The sequence below is a fragment of the Bos javanicus genome, chromosome 11 (assembly GCF_032452875.1).
Source record: "Bos javanicus breed banteng chromosome 11, ARS-OSU_banteng_1.0, whole genome shotgun sequence".
In the NCBI taxonomy this organism is placed as follows: Eukaryota; Metazoa; Chordata; class Mammalia; order Artiodactyla; family Bovidae; genus Bos; species Bos javanicus.
In genome coordinates this window covers 62,837,832-62,861,757 of record NC_083878.1, presented here as the reverse complement: position 1 = coordinate 62,861,757, position 23,926 = coordinate 62,837,832, and the positions used below count along the sequence as shown (strand labels likewise).

Sequence of the window (23,926 nt, the reverse complement as noted above, 5' to 3'; positions counted from 1 at the left end):
CTACATAGGCTCAACTCAATTCAGAAATAACTTTGAACTTCCATTGGGAAATACTGTTTTCATTGGTTTTCCAAAGCCTAAAAACTAAAGCCAATGAGGATCACAAAATACCATAAAAAGTATAGAATAAACTTGTTAATTCAATATTGATGTGTATTTTTAAAAAAGAGAAGTGTACATGAAACACAATAAAAGGAAGTACTTGATTAAAAAGAGCTTTTAAAAAATATAAATAGCAAGAGACCAAGTTCCATCTTCCAGCAAACAAGTTAGATATGCTTCAATGTCACTGAAAATTCCCATACTTGCCTATAACTAGGGAGACAGTCCTTTGATTATAAGTACATAGGGGTCTATATGTATATACAGAAATGGCAGCAGCTGAATCCTTGTGGAGCTGCAACTAACTGCCATCAAATTAATACACGCTGATTTCTACTAAAAATCTTCCATTAAATTAACACACATGCTTTTTATTAGGTTATCTAGACTTTTAATCAAGTCTGTAATTAAATTATATCGAGGTATGACTAGGCAAAAGTGACAGGTGACAGCTAACTAATAAAATAAGCAATAGCTTATGGGGTTGTAATACATAGAAATGGCTGGATGGAGGAGAAGAGGAGAAGGCAAGGAAAAATAACAACAAGTGGCTCAAATTAAGAACTGCTCCATTTCCAGAAAACATACCAGGCAGTTAGTCAAATTACTTTCCTAACACCTAGCACTGGAATAAGAATGCTGACTGAGGCAGAAGTGAGAATGTGCTGTAATTCTGCAATCTGCACAGACATGGCAGGCCTGTGAGAATAGCTGATAGCCAGAGGGCAATATATAGCCAATGAAAGGAAGAGAGCTAAGGACAGATTCAGCCTACTGAGACATCTTGCCCAAGGCTCCTTGCCTGTTGCCCAATCAGTAAGGCCAGGCATTTTATGCATTAGGTCTCCATGCCCATGAATTCAGTGACAGTAATAAACTGGTTTCAGAGGGATGTTGAAGCTAAGCTCAAGTATAAACCACAGTGGTACACAGCAGTAATATTACATGTTTCTTGAAACACACCTGAAAAGGCAGGACCCTGCTTTACAAAATCATTTGCCAAAGTATGTTCTTCAAAACACTAGTTCTACAGGTGTTATAAGCTCTTCTTCCTTGATCCCTACAGAAAAGGGTTCTATGGCCAAGTAAATTTGAGAAATGAAATAAAATTAAATAGCGTTATTCACTGCAGGATTTTTCAGAGTCCTTAATATACGTGTTATGAACCTCCAAGTCTTGTTTAGGGTTTGATATGAAATATTTCCTGATCTCACTTCACTATGGAACCCTTCTTTAGTGAATCAATTCTGGGGATTAGTGTTCAGTGGAACACATCTTGGGAAAGGGTGTCCAAACATGCATTTTTGTGTTAGACATAATTAGTGATGATATTTAAGGTTAAGAAATGACAAACACAGCAAGAATATATTTTAGAAATGGTAATATTCATTAAGAATATTAATATTTAAAAAAACAATTTTAACCTGCACTGAGTCAGTTGCTAACTTGATGTCAAAAAAGTAAGCAAACCAAGTAAGCTATGTTCTCCGAGGAAAAAAGTGAGAGGAAGGGCTTTAATATTAAATATATTTTTAATACTAAATATATTTGACTGAAATATGATTTGTGCTTAAATGTGCCAAAGAAGTAAAGGGTAAGAAGGGTAAGAGAGCCTTCTTTTTCCCTTAATCTATACAATATTTTGTTAAAGGCTGTATCATTTTCAACTTAACAGCTTTATTCAAACTCTTAAAACAACAGTTATTGATATAATAACACACCTAAATTTTATAACTTTATAAAATTTTTGCAAGCTTCAGGAAAAACACATAATGGCAGACTTGAAGAGCTGGTATAAATGCAATGTTTTCCTTTTTTTGAAAATCCAGCACTTACCAGATTTATGTGTCAGTAATAGATCATACAATGTACCAGCTATAAGCGATTTTTTGCTTGCTACAAAGTTCTTATTTTACAGGTAAAAAGACTAAGGCCTAGATAGGTTTAAAGAACTTACCCATAACCAGCCAGTTCTCAAACTGTCTTTTCTATTTTTTAAAATTAAAGAGAATTTTCTCATTGTATTTCAAAGGATGTTAATAAGAAGTGAAATCACATCATGAAACTAAATTTTAAAAATATTTTAAAAATGAAAAGTTATATATTAAGGGAAACAACAATGTGTGTGGACATATGTGTACATACATGCATAAATGTATCTATATACATCCAGATATTTTTACCTGGAATTGGTCAGATGTACATGTGTTCATTTCTGGTGACATAGTGGTGGTCTGACCGATGGAAGCGATTTTTTCTGCAGCAGATAGTGGTTTCAGTGGTTCCTTGGTGGGCTCTAACATACCCTGAAAAAGGCATATTAGCTATTAGTTGGGGGAAGGATTGGTTCATAAACTTCACAAGAAAGTTAAACTAGCAGAAAGCAGAAAGAACACAGGTCATTTGGAAAGTACTGAAGACAAAAAGAAACTAGTCTTAAATTTTGTTTAGTGAAAATCTTACAGCACTCTAATGGGAAATATTTCATAATAATACCTTTGTAATCCAAACTTTTTGAAACAAGACCTTGTAATTTAAACTGGATTTGCTTTAGAGTGCCTGGCTATCACTGTCACACAAATGCACAAACACATGGAATGGTGGGGGAGGGGATGCTACATCGCTTTAGTCGTGTCCGACTCTGTGCGACCCCACAGACGGCAGCCCACCAGGTTTCCCGTCTCTGGGATTCTCCAGGCAAGAACACTGGAGTGGGTTGCCATTTCCTTTTCCAATGCATGAAAGTGAAAAGTGAAAGTGAAGTTGCTCAGTCGTGTCCGACTCTAGCGACCCCATGGACTGCAGCCCACCAGGCTCCTCCGTCCATGGGATTTTCGAAGCAAGAGTACTGGAGTGGGGTGCCATTGCCTTGGTGAGCAAAACAGTATATTACATCCATGTGCTGAGAATGCAATACTGTTCTGATGTTCAGACGTAAAACTGCAGGAAAGGGCACTCTTCATACATGTTACACCATGGTGGTACTTAGAGAGGTGGGAGTGGATGTCTAGTGTGATGACATCCATATGCTACAATGTGAATTTAGTGTCTGATCCTTGCTCACTACAGGATGGGAGCCTTAGTTCTTTGGACTAAGGCTCCCATCCTGGGAGTACTGGAGTGGGGTGCCATTGCCAAGTTACTGGCATGGAAGAAGGCCCAAGCTTTTATGAATTTTAGAAATTTAGAATTCATGTATTTATGAATTTTATGACAAGCTCTTGAATAGTTACCAACCAGATAAAAGTCTCCTTTTATGGGGGTGGGGGGGTGCAGGGTGGGCAGGGAAGCTGCTAAGTCTAACAATCTTATAGTTAGAATCTATACATTTCTTAAAACAAAGCTTTCAGGAGAATCCCCCTACTTTCATAAAATTGAGCACAAGCTAAAATAAATAATTTATATATATATCAATAGTTCTTAACAACAGTACACGTGAAAGGCTTTAATCTAGCATCTTGAAAAATGAAAATAAATTCATGGTCTAATTCAATGTCATATATATTATAAAGGCGTGTGCCCTTCTAGAAAGACTCCATGTGTTTGGTATACCATTACTAGTCTTAGCCAACTTTTCTAATGTGAACTCTCCCTAAAGCCAGTGGTTCTCAAAGTGGTCCCCATCAGTAGCTCCTCTATCATCTGGGAACTTCTCCTACCCCAGACCTACTGAATAAGAAACTATGGGGGTGGTGACTAGCATTCTGTGTTTGAAACAGGTCTTCCAAGCAATTCTAATGCACATCAAAGTCTCAGAACCAGTGACTTAAATGACTACTTCAGGTACTATTCCTCCAGATGAGATCAAAAGATATTGAACATCTCATGTGTGTAAAGTACTATGGAAAAAATTCAGGTATCATTAAAATTTGAAATCAGATAACCCAGATATGAAAAAGAATGCTTCTAAATGTAAGGCATCAAAAAGAGAGAGGAGGAGAGGATATAACCACTAAAACAACTTTGGTATTAAAAGCTTACAAAAATGGTAAAACTACATTACTAATAAAAGGTTGTAATTAAGAGAGGGGAAAAAAACATAGATATGAGTCTTTAACTCTTCATAAAACTTAAAAAATTGCCTAATGTGCTGAGTCTAACACAGAAGCATTAAATAGGTTACTGTCCCCAACATGCAGAATGAAAGTGCCCACAAATTAAATTCCTACTTCCTATTCAGAATGTGACAATACCACCACCAACAATCCCTAGAAAGCTACTTCTTGAGAAAAGAGATCCAAATAACCCAGAAGTTAGAAACATTATGGACTACATTTACCTACAACATAAAAGAAAGTAGGGATGATCAAGGTGTTTTGAAAATACAAGATAACCATTCACAAAGGAGCAGAAATTGATTTTTAAAAAAAGCTCAAAGAAGCTTTTGTCCAATCTCACAAAACAAACCAACAAAAACAAAACAAAGCAAGATTTCAGTTCAGTAACAATAATCAGAGCTTTTTCATAGAGAAGTTTGCAGATTAAAATAAGGTCAAGTTCCACAGCAAATTCATTTTCACATGCACATAAAGGTTTTTAAATTTAAATTCCATACGAAGTGTTCCTTAGTTTTTTTTTTTTCCTTTCTTAAACACAGTATTTTTCTCCTTATTTTCAAGTTATTGGTGAAAAAATTTTAAACTATTTTTAGTTTAATAGGACATTTTTATCCACCAATAACTCAAAGACATGCCAAAAACCACCAACACATCAAACTTTAAAATGTGACTGAGTCTTGATAAGGTAGAGAATGAAAATTCCTCATTTTCCAGGACTACCTGGCATATCTGAAAAAAGAAAATTTAACATGTTTAAAACATTAATGGAAAAACTAAGGACCAATTATAGGTCCTGGCTCATTTTCATTTGTTATAATTTGCTATCTACAACCTTTTGTATATATCCATGGCTTCAATATTGCATTATTTAAAAACAATCAGAAATGCATTTAAACAAATGATATCTAAGGCTTCAGATACTTCAGTTTCTTTTTAAAAGCAAATTAAAAGAGACTTCCAAAGGTGAATTTTACAAAAGTTATAAACACTGCTGCTGCTAAGGCGCTTCAGTTGTGTCCGACTGTGCGACCCTATAGATGGCAGCCCACCAGGCTCCCCGTCCCTGGGATTCTCCAGGCAAGAACACTGGAGTGGGTTGCCATTTCCTTCTCTAATGCATGAAAGTGAAAAGTGAAAATGAAGTCGCTCAGTCGTGTCCAACTCAGCGACCCCATGGACTGCAGCCTACCAGGCTCCTCCGTCCATGGGACTTTCCAGGCAAGAGTATACTGGAGTGGGGTGCCATTGCCTTCTCTGTTATACTACTATTATAAACACTAGTTAGTACTAAAAGTGTCTATAATACATAAAATACAGAAAAATGTCCTCAGATCAAGACTTGAAGGGATTTATGAGCTCAAAAAAGGATATTATTGTATTTATTCTCTTAATGGTCCCATGTTGCTGCTGCTGCTAAGTCGCTTCAGTCGTGTCCGACTCTGTGCGACCCATAGACGGCAGCCCACCAGGCTCCCCGTCCCTGAGATTCTCAAGGCAAGAACACTGGAGCGGGTTGCCATTACCATACCTTAAAATACACTTTCCATGTCATGCTATGTAAGTTGATTTTACAGAATAAATGCAACAATAATAAATACATGCAAAAGCATCATTGTACTTACCAATCCTGCTGCATACATGGGCACTATAACAGGTTGCTTCTTATTGCCCGTGAAGAGCTACATATGTATATTAGAGAGAAAGAATATGTATTTAGAGAATGATCTGTCATACAATGAAACAGTTTCCAAAATACTCTGTAATGCTTTATTATATACATTGTGAGTGAAAAATTGAAGAAATTGTTAAATTGCCCTTATGGGGTTACAGTTTTGATCTCCTAGCCCAATTCCTTCATCTCATAGTTAAGCAAAAACACGAAAACATCTTTTCCTAAAGATAAGAAATTTCAGAGAAAAACCTAGATAGATTTACACTTAGACGTTGGCGTATTTAAAATAAATGAACATTTAAACAAATTAGTATCTATTTTTCTGAGAAACTAGCTTATCATAATTTGTATAGAGGTGTGAAAGAATTTAAAAACATCCGTAAGTTGATTAAAGGATTTTCTAAGGTACTAATAAACTTACAATGTTTCGGGTGTCTATGCCCAGGGAGCATAAAAGTTTCTTGTTGCTATGGGAGCCACCCCACTGATATCTCAAGCCATGTGCATCATGGACATCCTGTAGCTCGGTCCACACATCCAGCAGTTCCCTGCAAAGGTCACAACACAATGAAGCCACCAACAATGGGTTACTCAGTAGCTCTCACCATGAATTCTACTTTTAAAGTGACTATAAAATATTATACATTCCAATTAATTTTGTGTCTAACATGAGTAAATATATGTACCTATTACCTGAATGAAATCAAGAGCCAACATTTAGTCATGAGGAAAGTAAGTTAAACTCATCTGAAACAATCAAGCAAAAATTTAGCCTGTATGTTATGCTTAATTTGAAAACAAAAGCATTTAAAAGGAGGATAGAAATCACTGAGCACTTCATCATCTTACTAGAGCTATTTAATGTTTTCTCCTTGAGTCTTGACCCCCCCACACACAGTTGCAATTACAGTATACAAAAAAATTCTGTATTCTTTTTTCAGACTTTAAGCATTTCCTTATCTACATATGTACCCTTTTCAATGGTTTATTATGTCCTTCCTATTAGACAGATGCATCATCATTTATTTAGCCACAATCCTACAGTTTTAATTAAGTTGTTTTTACTGTTGGCTCCAATTGCTAGTAAGGCAAGAATATCTTCCTGTACTTTACAGTGTGTTACTGTAGAATTCTGTTATTTCCTTAGAATGAATCTCATGGGTCTAAGAGTATGAACTGTCTGTACAGCTAGCATATTTTTAAAAAACATATCTAAATGGTTTCAAGATGGCAAAACATCAATCTTTTTATCTCCTTTTATTCTCAGAAATCACCCCAAAACAAAAGTCAAGAAGCAAAAATAATATTCATCTTAAATGAAATTAAGAAATACTGCTTCCAGAGGTGGTGAGTAATGAAATATAAGAGAAGCATCCAGGAATAACTTTGAAATTAAAATTAGAAAGTCAATCTAGACCCTCTAACATCTAAAAATTAATAGCAGTTTTGGAAAGAAAACAGAGGCACTGGAGGGAAGGTAGCTAGCATTGTAAGACAACTGCTCAATGCTGAAGAACAGAAGCTTCCTGATTGAAAAGTTGTGCCTAGTACTCAGTCAGAAAATGAAAAAAGACCCATACCAAGATACTTCACTGTAAAACATCAAAACACCAGCAATGAAAGACTCTAAATTATAAATGTGAAGTGTGGGTAGAATAAAGTAGTATTTTACTTCCTGGGAACCTTTTCTTCCCCTGCCCCCCCACCTACCCTGCAAGAAGGCTATTAGAGGACGTGCTTCACCAAAATGGGATTTAACTGAAGGGAAGTGCCAAGACAACATGTGACAGGACGCCTAGACTGATCTATTCCAGACTGGAAGGAACTGGAAGATGGAAGACTCCAGGTTAAAAATGGATTGGCCAGTTTGATAGGTCTTATCACAAGTAAGATTGTATTAACAGGCTATTCAAGGGTAGGGACAGATTAAGTAAGTTTAAAAAAAATAAGAGGAAATCATTAAATCCAGGAAAAAAGTGTACTATAAAAGAAATAGTGGCTTAGCTTTGAACATTATTTACATGATCATAATAATGAACATACCAAATAACAATTTAACCAAAAACTATGACATAAGTGTATTGGGAAGATGAAGGGAGGAAAACAGCAGATGTAAGATCTAAATTCTCATCTATCATACTAGGAAATAAAAAAATAATATACAAAATTTGACTGAACAGAATAGTGCTTTAGAAATTTTTTTAAAAAAACAGCTCAAAAGTGGAGAGGTAGAGAGATTTTTTAATTACATCTTTAGGCACAATATGGTTTTTTAAACTTAAACAAGTTAATGTTTTAGAACCTTAACAGTTTAAAATAACCTTAGATAACCTTATAAATGAGAACAGTCAAACTAACAAATATACAAGTAGACCTAAAAAGTGTCTACTACTTACCCACTTTCAGCTAAGGCCTCTCTTGTTTTTATTGGCAAGGTGCTTGTTTCCAGCAAGTGCTTCAGGGAAGTAACTACTTCTTCAGTATCAGGGACAAATATGGAAGGAAAACATGCTTCGAAAATTCGCTCCAGGCGGTTTAGTAAAGCTGTCTGTATCAAAACACCCCCCAAAAGTTTATTTTCACTTTCATAATTTTAACAGTGTCACAGCTTTATCATTAATATAGACACACTCACTCCCACAGACCGATATTCTGTCCACTGCTAAGGGGTGCAGGAACTACTAGACAGATACAGGAAGCACTAAGTGGAAGAAGCGTAACTACTCATAAACAAAAAAAGTGAAGTCGCTCAGTCGTGTCAGACTCTTTGCGACCCCACAGACTGAAGCTTGCCAGGCTCCTCCATCCATGGGATTTTCCAGGCAAGAGTACTGGAGTGGGTTTCCATTTCCTTCTCCAGGGGATGTTCCCGACCCAGGGATTGAACCCGGGTCTACCTACATTGTAGGCAGATGCTTTACTGTCTGAGCCACCAGGGAAGATAACTACTCATAGAACACTTTAAAATAATTGTGGTGATACAATGATGACAAATAAATGTAGTTACACATCAAGCATTATGCCTGTCACTTTACAAACATTACCTTACTTAACTGACTACAAAATTCTACAAAGAAGAAATTATTACCCCCTTATACAGTGAGAAAGCAATCAAAGTTTGAATTATCTTCCCAAAGCAAAAACAAAACAAAAAAACCCAGTCAATATTCATATTCTTTTCAATACACTGGGGTGTTTCTTACTACCACTCACATACTCTCTATTTAGAACAATAAGACTGGATGCTGGCAAGAAGTGTTATGCTATTATATAATAGTTGAACAGAACCTAAATACAAACACTTGAATTTTGAAAATATTTTTTAAAATAAAAAATTTTTTACTGAAATATAGTTGATTTATCAGTTCAGTTTAGTTTAGTCGCTCAGTGGTGTCTGACTCTTTGCAACCCCATGAACCACAGCACGCTAGGCCTCCCTGTCCAACTCCCAGAGTCTACCCAAACCCATGTCCATTGAGTTGGTGATGCCATCCAGCCATCTCATCCTCTGTCCTCCCTTTCTCCTCCTGTCCTCAATCTTTCCCAGCATCAGGGTCTTTTCAAATGAGTCAGCTCTTCGCATCAGGTGGCCAAAGTATTGGAGTTTCAGCATCAACATCAGTTCTTCCAATGAACAACCAAGACTGATCTTTAGGATGGACTAGTTGGATCTCCTTGCAGTCCAAAGGACTCTCAAGAGTCTTCTCCAACACCACAGTTCAAAAGCATCAATTCTTTGGTGCTCAGCTTTCTTTATAGTCCAACTCTCACATCCATACATGACCACTGGAAAAACCAGAGCCTTGACTAGACAGACCTTTGTTGGCAAAGTAATGTCTCTGCTTTTTAATATGTTGTCTAGGTTGGTCATACCTTTCCTTCCAAGAGTAAGTTTCTTTTAATTTCATGACTGCAATCACCATCTGCAGTGATTTTGGAGCCCAGAAAAACAAAGTCAGACACTGTTTCCACTGTTTCCCCATCTATTTGCCATGAAGTGATGGGATCAGATGCCATAATCTTAGTTTTCTAAGCTTTAAGCCAACTTTTTCACTCTCCTCTTTCACTTTCATCAAGAGGTTCTTTAGTTCTTCTTCACTTTCTGCCATAAAGGTGGTGTCATCTGCATATCTGAGGTTATTGATATTTCTCCTGGCAATCTTGATTCCAGCTTGTGCTAGTTGATTTATATGTTATGTTAATTTCTTCTGTACAGGAAAGTGACTCAATTATACATATGTATTATATATATATATATACACACACACACATATATATATTCTTTTCCATATTCTTTTCTATTATGGTTTGTCACAGAATATTGAATGTAGTCCCCAGTGCTATATAGTATGACCTTGTTGTGAAAACCTTTCAGAAATATCTCTGCTGCTAATAGAACAAAGGGGGAAAGAATGTTCATTATGACTAAGAAATTTAACAGCTCATTTGTCATTCTGATTATCTGTGTTATCTTTTAGATATTCCATTTCTCTACTCTTCTATGGTGTGTATATTTGGGGTTTTGAATAGTACACTCCCTTTCCTCCAAGCAAAGCTTGCATACTCCCTAGAGTATTTTCTCTGAGAACACTGGCATTTTGGACTATTTTTACTGATTGAAACTTGTTGTATTTAGACTAACTTAGATTTGGGGGGTACTAGTAGGTTTCGTGTATGTGCAACCTACAAGAACATTTATTCCCACTTTCCTAACTTTATTTAAGATACATGTAAAATATTTTCAACTTAGCTTACCTTACTACTTAAAACACCAACCAGAAATACAAAATGTTAGGTTAAAGCTTACTGCAAGATTAAATGCACCACTGAAAATGCCACTCACTGTACAAGAAAAATGCCACAAAATGATGGTACTTTCTGCCAAGTAACAAAAACAAGTGAATGTTGATTTCTGTTGTTTAGTATAGTCAGCAAACAGGAAGATGAAAAACAAAAGGAAAAACTTTCATACACCTATTTTCCAAAGCAAAATCTCTTTTGAAAACTGTTATCAGAGCAAAAAACTTAATGCTGCATAATTAGTCTCAGGGTACTTTTTTGCTATCTCTACAAAAGTTAGTCTAACACCTTCATTATATTCATCTGTGTGATATGGGAAAAGGTTCTCAGTATCAATTATGAAACCTACAGTAAAGAGTAGAGTCAAGATCCCAAGGCTTGTGAAATTTGAGTGCGTCAAGGGGACCCACACTTACTCGCTTCAACAGAGGGAATGGACAGACATTACTTTTAAAGGGATCAGATAACCATCTAATTGGAAACATAATAAGCACTTGCTCCTCCTGGGCAGGGAAGGTAAACAAACACTCACACATGACCAAATTTTAATTCTCTGTAAATTAAAACAGAATCTTCTTGTATCCTCTTTGTTATCCGTTTAATGGGATAGAAAAAAATATGTATCTCTCTAGGGATGAAAGAAAGGATTTCAAAGCATATTTAATCATTTTGATCAATCATTAAATGTAACTACCAGGTCTTACATATGAAAGTGTTAGTCATTCAGTCGTGTCTGACTCTTTATGATCCCATGGACTGTCCATGGAAATAACCAGGTAAGAATACTGGAGTGGGTAGCCATTCCCTCCTCCAGGGGATCTTGCTGACCCAAGGATCAAAGCCGGGTCTCCTGCACTGGAGGCAGATCCTTTACCATCTGAGTCACCAAAGTCTTAGGTATACTAGTAAGCAAATCCTCACATCAGTGGAATGTATTGAAGAAATAGAATGTTATTTAAACCTAACCACTTTCAAACTTTGCTTTAAACTTCTTCCCCAACCTTTTTTCATAAATAATAAAATTACATGGAAATTTTAAAGGAAAGTTCCATATGACTTTAGGATTAGATATGACAAGTCAATTGCTTCAAATCTTTTTGTTGAATGAGGTAGAGCAGGAGTTGGCAGATTTTTTTCTCTGTAAAGCCAGATAGTGAATATATTTTGTATTGCAGGCCATCCATAAACAAATAAGTGTGGGTGTGTTGCAATGAAACTTTGTTTACTAAAACAGGCAGCAGGACAGATTTGTTTTCTAGGCCATAGTTTGTTGATCCCTGCTGCTGCTGCTGCTGCTAAGTCACTTCAGTGTCCGACTCTGTGTGATTCCATAGATGGCAGCCCACCAGGCTCCCCCCGTCCCTGGGATTCTCCAGGTAAGAACACTGGAGTGGGTTGCCATTTCCTTCTCCATGCTGATCCCTGAGGTAGAGCCAAAAATTTAAAATGAAGATTCAAATAACCAGAATCCACTAACTGAACGGTACCACCCACCATAAGGAGGAACTCTTTAACAGTTCAATAAGAAAGCAGCTAACAGAATTAACATATTCTGATTAAAATTAAACTTCCTAACATTTTATTTTTAAAAATTAAACTGTATATTAAAGTATAGTTTATTTACAATGTTGTGCCAATCTGACTTACAACAAAGTGACAGGTATACACATATATGCATTTTTAAAAAATATTCTTTTCCATTATGGTTTATCACAGGATGTTGAGTATAGTTCCCTGTACTATACATTAGGACCTTGTTGTTTATCCATTTTAAATGTAAACAGTTTGCATTCGTCAACTCCAAACTCACGGTCCATCCCTCTCTCTCTCTCCCTCTTGGCAGCCCAAAGTCTGTTCTCTATGAGTCTGTTTCTGTTTTGTAAATAGGTTCTTTTGTATCATATTCTAGATTCCACATATAAATAATATCATTATTTTTTAAAGTATATTGTTTTAACTATCCACAAGACCAGTTTGATGCTAAAAGGGTTGTATTTCGTTCATGGTAATAAGCATTGCCAAATTTCATTTACTACTAGTTAATTCCAGTAAGTAAATGGCTGATGTAATTATAATACTTCAGTAGAGGACTGTGGACCCAAGGGGCTGAGACTCAGTTTCAGAGTTTATAAACAGAAGCTATCAGGGCCTACCTCACAGGGTGAATAATAAATTAGAGGAGTGAATGTTTGACACTCAGTGTGTTCTCAAGAAGTGATAGCTTTTATGACTACTGTTGTTATACAGATGACACATACAGACAAAATGGCATGCCAAGGAATAAAATAAATATCAAAACTAGGTTCAAATCTCATTAAGGCTATTTCTCTACCACTATTTAACATTCTATATCATGATTAAAATACTTGTCTCAATTTATATCAATTTCTACCATATTGTTAATAAGAAATTAAATAACCAAATATTCTGTGCGCTCCCTAAGGTCTTCCTATCAAGTTAGGAGTCAAGTACCTAAGTAAAAATATGTCATTAAGAGCTGCTTATATAAACAGAATCTGTTATTGCTACTTCTTGAGGATTTTAAATTTTGAAAATTGGTGATCATTTTGGTTGATAGTTGGCATTTGTGACTTATATCTTGATCATATTATGAAATACAAAGAGTATAAACCACACATTAGGGGTATTAAGTGCTTTACTTCCCAAGAAACACAATAAAGCTCAAAGATGTGATGGAACATAGTCCAAATAACTTAGTAAGTAGAAGAGGTATAAGAATATAACATTACTGCCAGAAGAAGAGAAACTAACCTACCGCAAGAATAGCTTCTCCTGTGATCAGGCAGACAAACTTCTTGGAAAAAAAAAAAAAAACGGATTTTCTAAAACACTGTAATCAGACACTAAATTTTAAAAAACTCACTGCTATTTTGAGCAAGATTGATACTGCCAAAGGTTTCAGGTTTTTGTCATGCAATTTTTCCCTCAACACTGCCAGCCAAGGAAATTTAACATGTGCAACAGCCTTAAAGTCAATAAAGTGAAATATTTTTTAAACTTTGATTTAGTCTACTATTGGAGAAGGCGATGGCACCCCACTCCAGTACTCTTGCCTGGAACATCCCATGGACGGAGGAGCCTGCTAGGCTGCGGTCCATGGGGTCGCTGAGAGTCGGACACGGATGAGCGACTTCACTTTCACTTTTCACTTTCATGCACTGGAGAAGGAAATGGCAACCCACTCCAGTGTTCTTGCCTAGAGAATCCAGGGACGGCGGAGCCTGGTGGGCTACAGTCCATTGGGCCGCTGAGAGTCAGACACGACTGAGTGACTTCACTTTCACTTTAGTCTACTATACATGAGCAAATTATTCATCTAACACTACAATTTAGTTTCTGACAAAGTAAACTGTAAATTTTTACTAAAGAGTCAGTGTTGCACTCCTAATCAATGTGATGGTAACAAAAAAAAGTACACACACATTTAGCATATCAAATATTTAGCTGAAGTTATAACAGTAACTAAATAGCAACTAAATAAAAAACTACCCACTCCAGTTACTTGAATTTCAAATGCCTTCAACTTCAAAGAGGAAAAATAACCATCAGTTCTCTCTTGAATTTAGAATTAGAAAACTGGTGACTGAGCCATGTTTGTCACGTTTGACATATCAAATTCCAGCCTGCAAACAGCAGCGCATCTGGCCATTAAACCTTTAAAGAAACTTGGGCTCTGACAAATGTGGGGTACTTGCTCTTCCAGGCAAGTACCAGGCTCCATTTTATTTTCTCTGTTGTGTCCAGTGCTAGGAAGCCAAGGGAGAAAGTTTGCTACTTACAGAGAAGTGCACTTGTGCTCAGAAGAATTCCTACTTGTCAAAACTATACTGAGAAGGGAAACTAGCCAGAAGCAGCAGTTTCACTCTCAAGATAGTCTGACAGATGAGTATACAGGCCAACTAGGGGTATCCTACACAAATTATCATTTGCCTATTACATTTTGCTATTCACCAAAACAGTTGGCAACACTGTTTCTTGCACCTTTAAAAGCCATTTTAAAGAAATGTATTTCTGAGATTATTCACGAACAGCTAACATTTATTAAATACTTGTTATGTGCAAGACACTGTGCTAAGCACCTTCACATGTACAATTTCATTTTATCTTGCGAGTTTTGAAGTAAGTCCTATTACTGTTCTCTACATCTCAGGTTCAGGGGAAGTAGCTAATGCAAGTCAGTGCTGAACCTGGATCTGAATCTAGGAGGGTGACTCCAGAGCCTTGATTTTTAGGTATCAATAATTTCTCATCATGGCAAATAGATCGGGAAACAGTGGAAACAGTGTCAGACTTTATTTTCTTGGGCTCCAAAATCACTGCAGATGGTGACCGCAGCCATGAAATTAAAACACACTTGCTCCCTGGAAGAAAAGCTATGACTGACCTAGACAGCATATTAAAAAGCAGAGACATTACTGACAAATTCGTATAGTCAAAGCTATGGTATTTCCAGTAGTCACATATGTGAGAGTTGGGACTATAAAGAAAGCTGAGTGCCAAAGAATTGATGCTTTTGAAATGTAGTGTTGGAGAAGTCTTGAGAGTCCCTTGGACTGCAAGGAGATCAAACCAGTCAATCCTAAAAGAAACGAGTCCTGAATATTCATTGGAAGGACTGATGGTGAAGCTGAAACTCCTGATGTGAAGAACTGACTCACTGGAAAAGACCTTGATGCCGGGAAAGACTGAAGGCAGGAGGAGAAGGGGACAACAGAAGATGACATGGTTGGATGGCATCACTGATTGGATGAACATGAGTTTGAGGAAGCTCTGGGTATTGGTGATGGACAGGGAAGCCTGGCGTGCTGTAGTCCATGGGGTCACAAAGAGTTGGACGTGACTGAGCGACAGAACTGAACTGTATTATAACCAGGACCAACTTCTGCAGTAGGCACAGGGCCTGGGGTCCACAATAATTTTAAGGGTTCATGAGAGCATTTTAATAGTTAATATCAGCATACTCATTTTTATACCAAGTTATAAAACAGAATTTATGGGGAAGGGGCTCACAAAAATCGTATGTGAAAGTGAAGTCGCTCAGTCGTGTCCGACTCTTTGCGACCCCATGGACTGTAGCCTACCAGGCTCCTCCGTCTATGGGATTCTCCAGGCAAGAGTACTGGAGTGGGTTGCCATTTCCTTCTCCAGGGGATCTTCCCGACCCAGGGATCGAACCTGGGTCTCCCGCATTCCAGGCAGATGCTTTAACCTCTGAGCCACCAGGGAAGCCCAAAATCATATGTGGTCATGGCTATACTACCTTCCAAAGGTTCACTGGCTTTTATAGGATTTCTCTATCTTTCCCAATTTTCTCATTTCTCATATATTTGTTTTCCTATTAGGAAAGACGTATTAGGGTCTTTATTACCTTGGATGTCTCTATATTTTATTTTCTTCAACCCATACAGGATTTCTGGGAAAGCAAAAATGATTACCAAATAAATGATTACCAAATGTTTTAATTCATCAATGAGGGCAAAGCACTAAGCCTGATTTATACTCACTCCCAGTTCTGTCCCATCTCCATGTCTGGGTTTGGAGGAAGAAAGCCCTCAGATATACAAGCAATCATTTCATTTTATTCACTGACGCAAGTCATACTATCTAATACAGGGCTTCTCAGCTGATATGGCTCAGTTACAAACAGGTTTACAGGTTTTCCAAAAATACTGAAAACTATATATGGACATATGGTATTATTCCCTCTTGTGATGGCTAATTTTATGCATCAATTTGACAGGGCCAAGAGGTGCCCAGACATTTGGTCAAACATTTTTCTAGATATATCTGTGAGGGTGTTGCTGAATGAGATTAACATCTGAATTGGTAGACTAAGTAAAGCAGATTGTCTTCCTTAATATGGATGGCCTTCAATCAATTGAAGACTGTTTGCGGACTGTAGATCTTAGGATGTCCATGATCACCTCCATAACTGCATGAGCAAATTCCTTATAAAAAACTGGTCAGTCTGTCTCTCCATGCATGCATGCATCTATGCATCCAACTTCCTGGTTCTATTTCTCTGGAGAACCTTTGACTAATACACCTCTGTTTTGTATAAATGACTACACTGGGGTATAAAGAGACTGTGTACTGAAACTCTCATTCAAAGTTCCAAAGGAGTGTATAATGCCAGCACCAAAGATCCTAGAATCTGGCTCTTAGGCTAGACAAAGGCACACCTCCTTTAAAGCACCTTGATTTTTTAAGGTAATTTCTAAAATTCCTTCAACATATTTCTAGTTAGTTTTCCTTTCTTCCTTACAAACAGTAGTCGATCGTGTCAACAGTTTTAATATTGATAGCATTAGGTCTTGTTCTTAAGTGGAAGTTTAGAAGAAACATAAAATCCACTGGGCAATTTAATCTTCCATTTAAGAGGCTATCTTATGCCTTACCATCATTAAATATTAAGTAAGATATCAAGTACAATCTACAATTGTATACTTATCAATCCCTAATTTCAAGCTATGTAAGAAGAGTAACCAATTCCCTATGCTCTAAAAAAATGGTTTGCTGCTTTTGCACAATTTCTGGATAAATCTAATAAAGTATTTCTATTTTGGAATTAAAGACCAGAAATTCAAATTTTCTGAAGGAAATAAAACAAAAGTAATTGCTGTCCAAATACTTCAAGCAAGCAAAGAGCTATAACGCCTAAAATCTCCATTTCTTTCTTTCTTTTCAAATTGAGATGTTACTGACTTATAATATTATGTTTCATACGAATAGTTCAATATGTGTATATACTACAAAATGATCACCATAGTCACATATTTTTCTTTTCTTGTGATGAGAACTTTTAAGAACTACTCTCTTAGCAACTTTCAAAACAAAACGCAGTATTACTAACTCATCACCATGCTGTACATTGTATCTCTAGGACTGATTTATTTTGTAACTGGGAGGTTGTACCTTTTGACTACTTAATTTCTTTATTTTGTTGCTTACTTATGTTTTCAGTCATAAGTTCAAGTGTTTACCTACAGAAAGGAAAACCTGCACAAATCTCAGGCAGGTGATTAAATAAACGAAGGTGAATATGTCATTACACTCAGTATGAGAATGCTGGCTCTGCTAAGCAAACCAATAACTGAATCTCAAAATAACATAAGCCAAAGTATTAGTGATTCTCTTCTTTTTCCTTTTCGGGACATTCAATTTTTAAAGCTCTCAAGATAAATCTTCTTCTAATAACATTTTCCCAGTAGTGTTATCAGTTAGATGGCTAATAAAAGAAAATGATTCATAGCTTCCTTTTCTATAGTCAATTAATATAAAGAGATTACTTACCCCAATTACCTAAATTCTCAAATAACACCCAGAGAAACATTTTAAAATTTTTACAAAAGCTCAGGGTTTAATGCAGTGTTCATGACATTATTGCCTTTACCATGTATCTAGGAAAAAGCATCTTGACTATTTCAATAAAGGTTCCTTCCTAGAAGATTAACAGATTAAAAAAAATAAAACTGTTAGAACAATATACATAATGGTCTTTTGAAAAAACACTGCTTTCAAAGTAAGGAGATTTTTATTATTGTCATTTTATTTTGTTCAACTCTTAGCCCCAAAAGTGAAAAATAGTTTTGACCTTTTTCTAATTCGTACACTAGAGACAGCACTAATTTGCTTTTCTCTACAATTTATAAGAATGTTAACAGGAAAATGAAATAAACTGAACTCCAGGCTCTCAGAAAAAAAAAAAATTCACTGAGGGGGAAGAATATTTCTCAATAAATGGTCATTATGGTTTTTACATCAAGGTCTGAACCCTCTGAGGCTTGCTGGAATCACATTTGAGAATTGGGTTGACTAGAGCATTTTAGAAATTTGAAAGAGTTTTTTCTAGACTCTTTCCTAAGTAACAAATTATTGCAATAAGGTTGCAATAATTGATTGTCTCAATCTAGGAAAGATATATTTTATTAAAATGTTAAGATATCCCTTTGTAGGCTGAAAAAAGGAAAGTACTAAAAATAGGGACCTGGACAATGTCACATACATAGTGAAAAGTCAAAGAAATTTCAAATAACAACTATATCATTTGTCTGACTTCACAAACAATGAACTGTTGCCTGTGTTTGCTTAATTGCATTAACTGAGCTCTGAATTCTAAAAGACTCTCACAACATTCTGTCAAAGTACACTTTGATGGCACTCTGTTCAGGACAGAATTGCTGTATCTTGGTAAGATTCAATCTACAATCAAAGTTTTACAACTTACAATTAAAAAAAAAAACCCAATGTTTACATTAATATGTGAGGATTTCTGCGCTGTCCCCCATTACATGGTAGCAGCTAGGATAAAGATTTTAGGATAAATATTAGTAAATCTATTCCTCTCTAAGAGAACTAGATTAATGTGCATTTCAGCAGATTCTGAAAAAGGAAGAAATTACAGGTCACAGGCCTCCTTCACAATAGCAGGATAAGGATGAAAGTCACTTTCCATCTCCCCAACTCAATTCCTTTCCAAATTCCTCTTCTAGCCCCACTTCCAGCAGTTTCTCCTTTCCAACATCCATCTCCAAGTTTTGCTCATTTTGCATAACCCATTCAGCAAAAAGAAAAGCTTGAGGATGGAACCAGACAAATCTCAGGAAGTCAATGCATCCTGCTATATCTATATCATTTGTGTTTTATTTTTACAAAACAGAACCATACTACAAGATTCTTATTTTTCAGTGTATTTTTTTCACTCATTAAAAGATTTACTGTCCTTTTATCTTCACAAAAGTCTACTGCAACAGATATTATCTACTTTTTATAGACAACTGAGTTCAGAAGTAGTTTGTCCAAAATCATAATGCTATACGACACTGAGTCAAAATTCGAACTCAGATCTGTAAGATTCCATAAAGCCCATGTACTTTATTTCCTCCTAGTATATCTAGTTATCAAATTATACATAAATAACTAATCAGTTCATAGGTTGCAAAAAAAAAATCCTTTTTTAAGTGGTTATACTTTAAAAATTCATTATATAATGACAATGTTTAAAGTTCTAAGGTTATAAATTAAAGACCATCCAATACCAGTGTCACCCTATACTCTAGTAAGATGAAAGTAAACAGGGAAAGGATTAGGTCAAAAACCAATAGTCTTTGCTTTGCGTTATATAATTAATTCACTCTTTGTTTAAAATTGTAAGCTTCTGCCTCAATAATGAATTCAATAATGAATTACTCAACAAGAATAATACATATTAGCCAAACCATGTAATAACAGAATTAGCAAATTAAGCTATTCAGACACTCAATGTCAAATGAAAAGTGATCCGCTGTGCACTCCAATGGGTGGTACCATAATTTCTATAAAATCTTAATGTATTAGAGATATCAAAGCAATGATGTATAACCATTTCAATTAACCAGACTTCGGAAATATTTTCAATTGAAAATGGTTTGCTTAGCAAAAGATAACTGAAGAATTTGTTGATTCTGATTCTCAGTATCTTTAAAATAGGCCTGTGGACCAAGTTAATACTTGGTAATAATACATGTATCAATAAAAAGCAGTGATTTTCAAGGAAATGCTCTCTTCTACACTCCTAGGGTTGAGGAAAGGTTAAATGTAGCACAGGGTACAACTCAGGACTGCGGAACAATCTGAATAACATACTGCACCTCTACTTTAGGGGCTACTTTAGGTCAAAATAAACCTTAATGAATCTTCTATGAAATTCTGGACCAGAAAAAGATAAAGGACAAGGGCTAAGGGGTACAAATATTCTCCCTGACAAGGCTAATTCCTAAGAAAAGTAAACATAAACACACATTTGCAAGAAATTTTAAGCAAATAAACAGTCACATTAAGTCAAGGTATGGCTGTTTCCTGTCCTAGGTCTAACCCTCAGTTGTGTCCTACTCTTTGCGACCCCATAGACTGTAGCCCACTAGGCACCTCTGTCCATGGGATTTCCCAGGCAAGAATACTGGAGTGGGTTGCCATTCCCTTCTCCAGGGAATCTTCCCAACCCAGGGATCCAACACCGGTCTCCTGCATTGCAGATAGATTCTTTACCATCTGAGCAACCAGGGAAGCCCTCTTGTTCTATGTCTAACCCTTAATTTATCTCACAGCCTCATCCCAGGTCTTTTATTAGCTATTAAACTCTGAGGCCCAAATCTGCTTTTTTCAAATCCTTTTTCTAACCTTCAAGTCCCTATAGCCTTCAGCACAGACTGAGGTTTCAAATTCTGCTTGCTCTTGTCTACAATCAAAATTTGTCCTAGACAAAATTAAGAGATTATTTTCTGAAGCTTAAATCTTAGTTTAACCTTGTAAAATCACTCTTAAGGTAGAAACTGAAGGATTTGGTGGAATAGTTCATTAGCTAATTAATGAATTTTTACATAAGTGGTATTTATATCTACCAAAAAACTAAGTTGATGAATTTCTATAAATATTAAAGAAACAGATAAAGAAAAATCTTACCAAGCATTATTATAGGAATGTCTCTTTAATCAAGTGATTGTGAAACATGTAACTAATCTACAAATCTGGCAAACATTATGTATCATAAAGAGACTCCTTTAACAGGTACCCAATTACAAAATGCTCTTTGAAAAGCTGAATTAGAGACCTCCACAGCATTGTTATACAAAACAGAGAAAAATCAGTAAATACCTGAACTGAAGTGGTTGTTTCGTGTAAATGACCACCAGCAACTGCTCCTTTGGAAGCTGCTAAGGAGACACTGTGCACTTTGGGGGTTCCCGGAGTATCAATCTTTCCATCTGTCCTATGTGACTGCCAGGCTTCCTTTCGATGATGAGATTCAGTGGCTTGCTGGTCTCCAAAAGCAGCCCAGGAACAGCTATCTTTCTGTTCATCCTCAAAAGCATTCCAATCTACAACCTGGCTAGGACCAGCTGAACTGAAGTCCGCAAAATCATCTGAGTCTTGAAAAGCACTGCAGTCATCTTGAATATTTGGCACAGAATCAAAGTCTCCAAACTCACCTTCTTGCCCAATTTCCAGTTTTGAAATAGGTTCAGTGCCTGTCCCAGTAGGTTTTCTTGCCAAACTGCATCCCTCTGATAAACTATCAGAAGTCTGTTTTAGGTCTGACTCAGTAAATATAATTTCCTCTTGGCAAGAGACAGTATTTGATTCCCCGAATTCTCCAAAGTCATCACCTGGTTCACTCAAATGTGGTAAGTGCTCTGAGGACTCTTCAAAAGTGACATCACTCATTGAGTCTTGTGTACCAGCAGTAACAAAAGGTGGAGTTGTGCCACTGGCTGTGCCAAAGTCACCAAAATCATCCTCAATGGTATCGTTGCAAGTCACAAAGTCATTACTACTATCACCATTTTTTACACTCACAGAATCATCTAAAACATTTTCTTCTGTAGGATCAAAGCTGAGGCTCTGGGAGTCAGTAAACCCTCTAATTTCTTCTTTGGAAGAACCAACTTCATCATCTGCATCCAAAGTTTTAGTAGAAACCATGCACAGATCAGAACATTTAGAAGTGAATATATCAAGATTTTCCTCAATTTTACATTGTTCTCTCCTACTGGCTTCTGAATTTTCAGCTGGGTCTGCCAAACTCCAAGCCTCTGACTGAACACTTGAATTGAAAAATTCATCTTGTTGCAATGTGGGAAGGCCTTGCTTTCCCCTGCTGAAACCCCTGTCACTCGCTACGCTTATTTTTGAAACACAAACCTGATCCTTTCTAGCAGTGTCTCCTTTATCATCACAGCTTCTATCCAAAGACACTTCTTTTATAGAATTCAGTTCATTGACTCTATTAATTTTGTTTTCCTGAATGGTTAGTGCCTCATCATTTAAAACTGCACATTCTATTTCTTCTAGTTGTATCCTTTCTTTTCTGGAAAATGTGGCAAAATCTGCAAATTCCTCAGCAGGACTAGGTGCATAGTCTAAATTATACTCAGTACTATAAGTGCTAAGAGGCTTTCGTCCTTTTGAATCAGCTGCAGCGTCCAGATCATCTGTTCCCTGAGGATTTACAGTTTCCAACACTGCAAACCCATTTGTTAGAATCTCCAGACAAGGCGGCTTTTCACCATTGCAGCTCTCTAACTGCTTGTTCTGATGAACAACATTCAGGTCAGTTCTAAAATCTCCTGGAGAGAAACTTTCAGGTGTTCCAACATTCTGTCTCTGCTCCACTTCTTTATCTCGTGGACTTTCTATGCCATCAATGGAAGTATCTAAAGTTTTAGATGAAATTATTTCTTTGCTGGTGGTAGAAAGTAAAACATCAGACTGTCCTTTCACAGGAGAAGAAAGTTCAGCAGTGATGTCTTTATCGTTACTATTTTTAATGGACTTAAAGCTTGTAAGGCTATCTACATTTTCTGAGAAATCATGAATTGGCATAAAATGGTTTGAAGGTACAAACTCTTCCTTGGGACGAGTGTAATCTGGTGTATCAAAATCAACAAACCCTACACCAGAAGGGCTAACTTCAGAAAACCCACCAAATTCCCCAAATTCATCGTCATCATCATCCTCAGCTCCGTTGTCTAGTGGTGGTGGGGACGAAGAGTACATTCGAATGATGTCTGGCTCCATTGTTCAATTGCTTTCAATACTTAATTTATACCTGGAAAAAAAAAAAAAGATTTCTTTTTAGGGAACAGATTACATACAACAAAGTCATTCAGAATTCTCTCAAAGAAACTTCAAAACAGTGTAAATTTACAGTGCTCTGCTTTTTATTTTTTAAACTATTTTTCTGTAAAGCAATTATCCTTCAATTAAAAATTGAATTTTCAAAATTTAAAAATTTTTAAAAAACCTAAAAAAAAACAACTATTTTTATCTTAGGTAAGATTACACAGCTATAATATAATGGCAAAAAAACCAAAACAAAACAGCTTTTACACTGTATGTTTCCAAGGGCATTGGTAGCATATTACTGAATCTGAGGATTCCAGAAAATTTCAAATAAACACTTACAAAAGTACATCTATAAGAGTCTCTCTTGGGGCACTTGCTTGTTCTCTTAGACTCTCCTTCTAGTTCACTGGGGATTCAGGGCTTGCCTTGTGGATTTGTAGGAATTCTTTATAAATAAAATGAAAATTCTGTCTCTCATAATGACTGCAAATATTTTCCTCAATTTGCTTTTCAATGTTTATTTCTGACTCAAGTTAATTTTTTCTGATTTTAAAGACTTTATTTTTTCAGAGAAGCTTCAGGTTCACAACAGAATTGAGCAGAAGATATAGAAACTTCCCATACGGATCCTACTCCCATTAATTTGCACAGTCTCCTCTGTTATGAACAT

The 23,926-nt window shown here is 36.3% G+C and overlaps 1 protein-coding gene and 1 non-coding gene across 4 annotated transcripts in view; both read right to left on the bottom strand.

Moving 5' to 3' along the window:
• Positions 1 to 23,926, bottom strand: part of AFTPH (aftiphilin) — a 74,616-nt gene that overhangs the window by 17,043 nt on the left and 33,647 nt on the right. For all 3 annotated transcript variants that reach the window (XM_061432791.1, XM_061432792.1, XM_061432793.1), the window contains exons 2-6: positions 21,286 to 23,239; positions 8,229 to 8,380; positions 6,254 to 6,380; positions 5,783 to 5,839; positions 2,286 to 2,408 (exon numbers count right to left, since the gene is read on the bottom strand). In XM_061432791.1, the coding sequence (XP_061288775.1) occupies positions 2,286 to 2,408; positions 5,783 to 5,839; positions 6,254 to 6,380; positions 8,229 to 8,380; positions 21,286 to 23,208 (2,382 nt within the window). In that variant the 5' untranslated portion in view covers positions 23,209 to 23,239. The remainder of the gene's footprint in view (positions 1 to 2,285; positions 2,409 to 5,782; positions 5,840 to 6,253; positions 6,381 to 8,228; positions 8,381 to 21,285; positions 23,240 to 23,926) is intronic.
• Positions 15,808 to 15,879, bottom strand: TRNAS-GGA (transfer RNA serine (anticodon GGA)). Its single transcript has one exon. It is a non-coding gene; the product is annotated as a tRNA-Ser (tRNA).